The sequence below is a fragment of the Fistularia commersonii genome, chromosome 19 (genome assembly GCF_037954325.1).
Source record: "Fistularia commersonii isolate RoL2024-O1a breed Wild chromosome 19, RoL_Fcom_v1.0, whole genome shotgun sequence".
NCBI classification, from domain to species: Eukaryota; Metazoa; Chordata; class Actinopteri; order Syngnathiformes; family Fistulariidae; genus Fistularia; species Fistularia commersonii.
Window position 1 is genome coordinate 2,540,001 of NC_141302.1, and position 10,000 is coordinate 2,550,000.

General features: G+C 45.2%; 1 protein-coding gene and 2 long non-coding RNA genes across 3 annotated transcripts in view; all 3 read left to right on the forward strand.

Moving 5' to 3' along the window:
• Positions 1-10,000, forward strand: part of LOC147223409 (uncharacterized) — a 15,524-nt gene that overhangs the window by 5,281 nt on the left and 243 nt on the right. Inside the window, exon 2 of the long non-coding RNA XR_015107570.1 lies at positions 9,727-10,000. This exon is cut by the window's right edge and continues 243 nt beyond it. This is a non-coding gene — a long non-coding RNA (uncharacterized LOC147223409). The remainder of the gene's footprint in view (positions 1-9,726) is intronic.
• On the forward strand, positions 384-2,097 carry LOC147223413 (uncharacterized). The gene is made up of 2 exons (XR_015107618.1): positions 384-586; positions 948-2,097. It is a non-coding gene; the product is annotated as an uncharacterized LOC147223413 (long non-coding RNA).
• LOC147223414 (uncharacterized) lies at positions 7,587-8,798 on the forward strand. The gene is made up of 4 exons (XM_086166078.1): positions 7,587-7,655; positions 7,738-7,873; positions 7,950-7,966; positions 8,064-8,798. The coding sequence occupies exons 1-4, from the start codon at positions 7,587-7,589 to the stop codon at positions 8,796-8,798; spliced, it is 957 nt and encodes a 318-aa protein (XP_086022204.1).

Here is a 10,000-nt window from a genome sequence, read left to right on the forward strand (position 1 = left end):
GAGCAAAGTATTTCATAAGAATATTTCATTCATTTAGATCTAGGATGTGTTTTTTAAGTGTTCCCTTTATTTTTTTGAGCAGTGTAGAACGGTTCCCAGGGACCTTCTTGCTGTGACGCGAAAGCGCTAATCATTGCCTGTAGAGTTGGCAGCCATTGCAAAAGTCTGATCTTACACCTTCAACCACGTGTGATGACTCGACTAGATGATAACGTGTTCTCAGCGGACGACGGTTTCACATACGAACGAACCCACAAGGACAGACGGTCGGGGCCGTGTGAACATAAAAGGCTAAAGAACAGAGATGCTGCATTTTTATTGGCTCTCAAGTTTGGTTTCCGGTGAGTGTTTCTTCTTAAAGTAGTCAAGAGGGCTTCAGAGCAGGGGAGGCATTTCTCTAGCCAGATACCATGACCTTCTCCCTGGAACTGGTCGTGCTCGGCACCCTGGTCCTTCTTTGCAGCTCCTCGTTGGCGTCCAGAGGTCCTTGCCGTCAGCAGGTAACCGAGAAGAAATACCAGAGGTTTCTAAAACATCACATTGTTGACCAGAAGTTTGACAGGGAATCAAAGGATGACTGGACTTGGTGAGTGTGAGGGTAGCCTACGGGGCGTGGAGGCCGTCCATTATCCAGTTGTCATTTGGTATCTCGTTGTAGCAGCCGGACGAAGCTTCTCCAACCCCAATGAAGAGTTGGGTCGAGGTCTGCTGCGAATCTTCGGCCACTTGGGACCAATCTGATCTCCTCTAATCTGACCACAAAGGTCCTCGTCCCTTTGGCCAGAAGGCAGATAGCGCCATCTTTTGACTTTGACATCAAGATGGACTGTCCCAACCCTGAGGAGGTGGCTCTCCTGGGTAGTGCAGAAGTTGCAGTTCCTCACTGGAACTGAAATAGCCCGCTAGACGAATCTCGCTGAAAGTTGCACTCTGTTGTTATCTTGCAGTTACATTGGTACGAGAAAATTGCTGTATAAACACCTGCAGTCCTTCATGGAGAAGAAGGACGAGCCACAGGTGGTGGGCATCTGCAAAGGCGGCGGTCTGCTGGTGGAAGGCAACCTTTACATGAGCAACACCCCCTTGGTTGTGTACGAGCTCAGAGTGGAAAAAAGCAAAGTCTGGGATGTGAAGACCAAGAAAATAAAGGTGGTGGTGGCTTGTGACAAAGTAACTGTGCCTTGGACAGGACAGAATGAGTATCTTCCTGTCCACTTTGAGGACGAGAAGATATTACAGCCAAAGCAACCGTCAAAGGTCTGCAAGCAGAAGATGGACGACCAAAACGAAATCCTGACATGAGTGGACCGCAAGCCGCCGACCGTCCACTGGATGTGGTCGCTGCTCAAGAAGTTTCACACAAGAATCGCAGCTGCAACGGCGGTTATCTGGTAGCATCTCGACACCTGCAGGCGTCTCTGGCTCTTCTTTTGCTCTCTGTGGCCTGTCATCGTGAAAAATAAAAAGCTAATAACAGAAAATAATCTGAATGTTTTTTTTACTGCGTGTTCGGTGAGGCAGGAAGTACCGTGCCTCACCCAAAAAATAAAATAAAATAGAATAAAATAAAATAAAATAAAATGAAATAAAATGAAACTAAATAAAATAAAACTAAATAAAATAAAACTAAATAAAATAAAATGAAACAAAATAAAATAAAATAAAATAAAATAAAATAAAATAAAATAAAATAAAATAAAATAAAATAAAATAAAATAAAATAAAATAAAATAAAATGAAATAAAATAAATCAAAATTAAAGAAAATATAACAAAATAAAATAAGATAAAATAAAATAAAATAAAATAGAGTTTGGTATATTGCACATATTTGCAGTGTTAAGGTTAACAGTGTGGCAATAGAGTAACAGACAAAGTGATAAAGTTGGCCGTTTATGTGTCTGGTTTCAAACGTAAAAGGTAGCATTCACTTCAAGTGAACCTGTTTATTAATCTTCAGAGGAAATATGGTTATACAGACAGAGACTTTGGTATTACTTGGGATAGTTTGTGAAAATGTCTAATAAGGTAATAAGAGAGCTCTGACTAAAACGTGTTAACTTGTGTATTCCAGGAATAAATCACATGTGACACACTAGTTTCTGCCTCCCGTGTGTAACACTAACATTAGTCTGTTTTGGAAAAAAAAAAAAGGAAACAGAAGGTGGAAAAAGACGGGTAGGAACTAGTCCAGATGATAGAGGAAGAGATTGAGGAGCTCCAGAAGAAGCTGGACAAGCTGGCCTTGAACCCAGACTCTCAGGCGTGAACCACAAAGAGCTTTTTCATGTTGTTTCACACAAACCGCAGCCGAGAACTTTTAAGGTGGTTTCCGCTCTGCTTAGACTTCCGCTCCCACGACCCTGGACCACGAGGGCTTCGGAGATGTCGACACGTCGTTGGCCTTCGGCACGTTGAGGGCCACGACCGTCGCCATGATGGAGGAGATCCAGGAGAGCCTGGACAAGCTCTCCTCCTTCGGTGGGTGGAGCCTCCGTTCCATCATCCATCGCTGTTTCCATCAAACGCCTCAAATTCATTTTGTACGTTTCCACAGAGCTGGGCAGGATTCAGGCATTCCAAGGTTTGTGTCTTCTCACCTCATATGTGTGTGTGTGTGTGTGTGTGTGTAGAAAGAGCAGTTATTATCACCATCCATCCATCCATCCATCCATCACCATCCATCCATCTAATGGAGACAAACAATGATGGAGTCCCTCATTCACGTCCTCAATGTTCTTGGACTGTTGTAGGAAACCTGCGGAGATGCTACATCGAACGGTTCCCAGGGACCTTCTTGCTGTGACGCGAAAGCGCTAATCATTGCCTGTAGAGTTGGTAGCCATTGCAAAAGTCTGATCTTACTGAGTAACACCTTCAACCACATGTGATGACTCGACTAGGTGATCACGTGTTCTCAGCGGACGACGGTTTCACATACGAACGAACCCACAAGGACAGACGGTCGGGGCCGTGTGAACATAAAAGGCTAAAGAACAGAGATGCTGCATTTTTATTGGCTCTCAAGTTTGGTTTCCGGTGAGTGTTTCTTCTTAAAGTAGTCAAGAGGGCTTCAGAGCAGGGGAGGCATTTCTCTAGCCAGATACCATGACCTTCTCCCTGGAACTGGTCGTGCTCGGCACCCTGGTCCTTCTTTGCAGCTCCTCGTTGGCGTCCAGAGGTCCTTGCCGTCAGCAGGTAACCGAGAAGAAATACCAGAGGTTTCTAAGACATCACATTGTTGACCAGAAGTTTGACAGGGAATCAAAGGATGACTGGACTAGGTGAGTGTGAGGGTAGCCTACGGGGCGTGGAGGCCGTCCATTATCCAGTTGTCATTTGGTATCTCGTTGTAGCAGCCGGACAAAGCTTCTCCAACCCCAATGAAGAGTTGGGTCGAGGTCTGCTGCGAATCTTCGGCCACTTGGGACCAATCTGATCTCCTCTAATCTGACCACAAAGGTCCTCGTCCCTTTGGCCAGAAGGCAGATAGCGCCATCTTTTGACTTTGACATCAAGATGGACTGTCCCAACCCTGAGGAGGTGGCTCTCCTGGGTAGTGCAGAAGTTGCAGTTCCTCACTGGAACTGAAATAGCCCGCTAGACGAATCTCGCTGAAAGTTGCACTCTGTTGTTATCTTGCAGTTACATTCGTATGAGAAAATTGCTGTATAAACACCTGCAGTCCTTCATGGAGAAGAAGGACGAGCCACAGGTGGTGGACATCTGCAAAGGCGGCGGTCTGCTGGTGGAAGGCAACCTTTACATGAGCAACACCCCCTTGGTTGTGTACGAGCTCAGAGTGGAAAAAAGCAAAGTCTGGGATGTGAAGACCAAGAAAATAAAGGTGGTGGTGGCTTGTGACAAAGTAACTGTGCCTTGGACAGGACAGAATGAGTATCTTCCTGTCCACTTTGAGGACGAGAAGATATTACAGCCAAAGCAACCGTCAAAGGTCTGCAAGCAGAAGATGGACGACCAAAACGAAATCCTGACATGAGTGGACCGCAAGCCGCCGACCGTCCACTGGATGTGGTCGCTGCTCAAGAAGTTTCACACAAGAATCGCAGCTGCAACGGCGGTTATCTGGTAGCATCTCGACACCTGCAGGCGTCTCTGGCTCTTCTTTTGCTCTCCGTGGCCTGTCATCGTGAAAAATAAAAAGCTAATAACAGAAAATAATCTGAATGTTTTTTTTACTGCGTGTTCGGTGAGGCAGGAAGTACCGTGCCTCACCCAAAAAATAAAATAAAATAGAATAAAATAAAATAAAATAAAATGAAATAAAATGAAACTAAATAAAATAAAACTAAATAAAATAAAACTAAATAAAATAAAATGAAACAAAATAAAATAAAATAAAATAAAATAAAATAAAATAAAATAAAATAAAATAAAATAAAATGAAATAAAATAAATCAAAATTAAAGAAAATATAACAAAATAAAATAAGATAAAATAAAATAAAATAAAATAGAGTTTGGTATATTGCACATATTTGCAGTGTTAAGGTTAACAGTGTGGCAATAGAGTAACAGACAAAGTGATAAAGTTGGCCGTTTATGTGTCTGGTTTCAAACGTAAAAGGTAGCATTCACTTCAAGTGAACCTGTTTATTAATCTTCAGAAGAAATATGGTTATACAGACAGAGACTTCGGTATTACTTGGGATAGTATGTGAAATTGTCTAATAAGGTAATAAGAGAGCTCTGACTAAAACATGTTAACTTGTGTATTCCAGGAATAAATCACATGTGACACACTAGTTTCTGCCTCCCGTGTGTAACACTAACATTAGTCTGTTTTGGAAAAAAAAAAAAGGAAACAGAAGGTGGAAAAAGACGGGTAGGAACTAGTCCAGATGATAGAGGAAGAGATTGAGGAGCTCCAGAAGAAGCTGGACAAGCTGGCCTTGAACCCAGACTCTCAGGCGTGAACCACAAAGAGCTTTTTCATGTTGTTTCACACAAACCGCAGCCGAGAACTTTTAAGGTGGTTTCCGCTCTGCTTAGACTTCCGCTCCCACGACCCTGGACCACGAGGGCTTCGGAGATGTCGACACGTCGTTGGCCTTCGGCACGTTGAGGGCCACGACCGTCGCCATGATGGAGGAGATCCAGGAGAGCCTGGACAAGCTCTCCTCCTTCGGTGGGTGGAGCCTCCGTTCCATCATCCATCGCTGTTTCCATCAAACGCCTCAAATTCATTTTGTACGTTTCCACAGAGCTGGGCAGGATTCAGGCATTCCAAGGTTTGTGTCTTCTCACCTCATATGTGTGTGTGTATGTGTGTGTGTGTGTGTGTGTGTGTGTGTAGAAAGAGCAGTTATTATCACCATCCATCCATCCAGCCTACCTGCCTGTTTATCCATCCATCCATCCATCCATCCATCCATCCATCCATCCATCCATCCACAAATCCATCCATCCATCCATCCATCTAATGGAGACAAACAATGATGGAGTCCCTCATTCACGTCCTCCATGTTCTTGGACTGTTGTAGGAAACCTGCGGAGATGCTACATAGAAAGGTTCCCAGGGACCTTCTTGCTGTGACGCGAAAGCGCTAATCATTGCCTGTAGAGTTGGCAGCCATTGCCAATGTCTTATCTTACACCTTCAACCACGTGTGATGACTCGACTAGATGATAACGTGTTCTCAGCGGACGACGCTTTTACATACGAACGAACCCACAAGGACAGACGGTCGGGGCCGTGTGAACATAAAAGGCTAAAGAACAGAGATGCTGCATTTTTATTGGCTCTCAAGTTTGGTTTCCGGTGAGTGTTTCTTCTTAAAGTAGTCAAGAGGGCTTCAGAGCAGGGGAGGCATTTCTCTAGCCAGATACCATGACCTTCTCCCTGGAACTGGTCGTGCTCGGCACCCTGGTCCTTCTTTGCAGCTCCTCGTTGGCGTCCAGAGGTCCTTGCCGTCAGCAGGTAACCGAGAAGAAATACCAGAGGTTTCTAAAACATCACATTGTTGACCAGAAGTTTGACAGGGAATCAAAGGATGACTGGACTTGGTGAGTGTGAGGGTAGCCTACGGGGCGTGGAGGCCGTCCATTATCCAGTTGTCATTTGGTATCTCGTTGTAGCAGCCGGACAAAGCTTCTCCAACCCCAATGAAGAGTTGGGTCGAGGTCTGCTGCGAATCTTCGGCCACTTGGGACCAATCTGATCTCCTCTAATCTGACCACAAAGGTCCTCGTCCCTTTGGCCAGAAGGCAGATAGCGCCATCTTTTGACTTTGACATCAAGATGGACTGTCCCAACCCTGAGGAGGTGGCTCTCCTGGGTAGTGCAGAAGTTGCAGTTCCTCACTGGAACTGAAATAGCCCGCTAGACGAATCTCGCTGAAAGTTGCACTCTGTTGTTATCTTGCAGTTACATTGGTACGAGAAAATTGCTGTATAAACACCTGCAGTCCTTCATGGAGAAGAAGGACGAGCCACAGGTGGTGGGCATCTGCAAAGGCGGCGGTCTGCTGGTGGAAGGCAACCTTTACATGAGCAACACCCCCTTGGTTGTGTACGAGCTCACAGTGAAAAAGGGCAAAGTCCAGGATGTGAAGACCAAGGAAATAAAGGTGGTGGTGGCTTGTGACAAAGTAACTGTGCCTTGGACAGGACAGAATGAGTATCTTCCTGTCCACTTTGAGGACGAGAAGATATTACAGCCAAAGCAACCGTCAAAGGTCTGCAAGCAGAAGATGGACGACCAAAACGAAATCCTGACATGAGTGGACCGCAAGCCGCCGACCGTCCACTGGATGTGGTCGCTGCTCAAGAAGTTTCACACAAGAATCGCAGCTGCAACGGCGGTTATCTGGTAGCATCTCGACACCTGCAGGCGTCTCTGGCTCTTCTTTTGCTCTCCGTGGCCTGTCATCGTGAAAAATAAAAAGCTAATAACAGAAAATAATCTGAATGTTTTTTTTACTGCGTGTTCGGTGAGGCAGGAAGTACCGTGCCTCACCCAAAAAATAAAATAAAATAGAATAAAATAAAATAAAATAAAATGAAATAAAATGAAACTAAATAAAATAAAACTAAATAAAATAAAATGAAACAAAATAAAATAAAATAAAATAAAATAAAATAAAATAAAATAAAATAAAATAAAATAAAATGAAATAAAATAAATCAAAATTAAAGAAAATATAACAAAATAAAATAAGATAAAATAAAATAAAATAAAATAGAGTTTGGTATATTGCACATATTTGCAGTGTTAAGGTTAACAGTGTGGCAATAGAGTAACAGACAAAGTGATAAAGTTGGCCGTTTATGTGTCTGGTTTCAAACGTAAAAGGTAGCATTCACTTCAAGTGAACCTGTTTATTAATCTTCAGAAGAAATATGGTTATACAGACAGAGACTTTGGTATTACTTGGGATAGTTTGTGAAATTGTCTAATAAGGTAATAAGAGAGCTCTGACTAAAACGTGTTAACTTGTGTATTCCAGGAATAAATCACATGTGACACACTAGTTTCTGCCTCCCGTGTGTAACACTAACATTAGTCTGTTTTGGAAAAAAAAAAGGGAAACAGAAGGTGGAAAAAGACGGGTAGGAACTAGTCCAGATGATAGAGGAAGAGATTGAGGAGCTCCAGAAGAAGCTGGACAAGCTGGCCTTGAACCCAGACTCTCAGGCGTGAACCACAAAGAGCTTTTTCATGTTGTTTCACACAAACCGCAGCCGAGAACTTTTAAGGTGGTTTCCGCTCTGCTTAGACTTCCGCTCCCACGACCCTGGACCACGAGGGCTTCGGAGATGTCGACACGTCGTTGGCCTTCGGCACGTTGAGGGCCACGACCGTCGCCATGATGGAGGAGATCCAGGAGAGCTTGGACAAGCTCTCCTCCTTCGGTGGGTGGAGCCTCCGTTCCATCATCCATCGCTGTTTCCATCAAACGCCTCAAATTCATTTTGTACGTTTCCACAGAGCTGGGCAGGATTCAGGCATTCCAAGGTTTGTGTCTTCTCACCTCATATGTGTGTGTGTGTGTGTGTGTGTGTGTGTTTGTGTGTGTGTGTGTGTGTGTGTGTGTGTGTGTAGAAAGAGCAGTTCTTATCACCATCCATCCATCCATCCATCCATCCATCACCATCCATCCTTCCATCCATCCATCCATCCATCCATCACCATCCATCCATCAATCCATCCGTCCATCCATCCATCCATCCATCCATCCATCCATCCATCCATCCATCCATCCATCCATCCATCCATCCGTCCATCCATCCATCCATCCATCCATCCATCCATCCATCCATCCATCCATCAATCCATCCATCCATCCACAAATCCATCCATCCATCCATCCATCCATCCATCCATCCATCCATCACCATCCATCCTTCCATCCATCACCATCCATCCATCCATCCATCCATCCATCCATCCATCCATCCATCCATCCATCCATCCTTCCATCCATCCATCCATCCATCCATCCATCCATCCATCCATCCATCCATCCATCACCATCCATCCATCCATCCATCCATCCATCCATCCATCCTTCCATCCATCCATCCATCCATCCATCCATCCATCACCATCCATCCATCCATCCATCCATCACCATCCATCCATCCATCCACAAATCCATCCATCCATCCATCACCATCCATCCATCCATCCATCCATCCATCCATCCATCCATCTATTCATCATCCATCCATCCATCCATCCATCCATCCATCCATCCATCCATCCATCCATCCATCACCATCCATCCATCCATCCACAAATCCATCCATCCATCCATCTAATGGAGACAAACAATGATGGAGTCCCTCATTCACGTCCTCCATGTTCTTGGACTGTTGTAGGAAACCTGCGGAGATGCTACATAGAAAGGTTCCCAGGGACCTTCTTGCTGTGACGCGAAAGCGCTAATCATTGCCTGTAGAGTTGGCAGCCATTGCCAACGTCTTATCTTACACCTTCAACCACATGTGATGACTCGACTAGATGATAACGTGTTCTCAGCGGACGACGCTTTCACATACGAACGAACCCACAAGGACAGACGGTCGGGGCCGTGTGAACATAAAAGGCTAAAGAACAGAGATGCTGCATTTTTATTGGCTCTCAAGTTTGGTTTCCGGTGAGTGTTTCTTCTCAAGGTAGTCAAGAGGGCTTCAGAGCAGGGGAGGCATTTCTCTAGCCAGATACCATGACCTTCTCCCTGGAACTGGTCGTTCTCGGCACCCTGGTCCTTCTTTGCAGCTCCTCGTTGGTGCCCAGAGGTCCTTGCCATCAGCGGGGAACCAAGGAGAAATACCAGAGGTTTCTGACACGTCACATTGTTGACCAGGAGTTTGACAGGAAATTAAACGATAGCTGGACTAGGTGAGTGTGAGGGTAGCCTACGGGGCGTGGAGGCCGTCCATTATCCAGTTGTCATTTGGTATCTCGTTGTAGCAGCCGGACGAAGCTTCTCCAACCCCAATGAAGAGTTGGGTCGAGGTCTGCTGCGAATCTTCGGCCACTTGGGACCAATCTGATCTCCTCTAATCTGACCACAAAGGTCCTCGTCCCTTTGGCCAGAAGGCAGATAGCGCCATCTTTTGACTTTGACATCAAGATGGACTGTCCCAACCCTGAGGAGGTGGCTCTCCTGGGTAGTGCAGAAGTTGCAGTTCCTCACTGGAACTGAAATAGCCCGCTAGACGAATCTCGCTGAAAGTTGCACTCTGTTGTTATCTTGCAGGTACATTGGTACGAGAGATTTGCTGGGTAGACCCGTGCAGTCCTTCATGGAGAAGAGGGACAAGCCACAGGTGGTGGACATCTGCAAAGGCGGCGGTCTGCTGGTGGAAGACAACCTTTGCATGAGCAACACCCCCTTGGTTGTGTACGAGCTCAGAGTGGCAAACGGCAAAGTCCAGAATGTGGAATATCAAGCAAATAAACGTGGTGGTGGCTTGTGACAAAGTAGGTGATGAGTGCCTTCCTGTCCACTTTGAGGGCAAGGAGGAATTACA

Coding starts and splice junctions, on each gene's coding strand:
- LOC147223414 (XM_086166078.1), top strand. CDS start 7,587: ATGATAGAGGAAGAGATTGAGGAGCTCCAGAAGAAGCTGGACAAGCTG. Junction 7,656..7,737: donor CCTTGAACCCAGACTCTCAG/GCGTGAACCACA, acceptor CGCTCTGCTTAG/ACTTCCGCTCCCACGACCCT.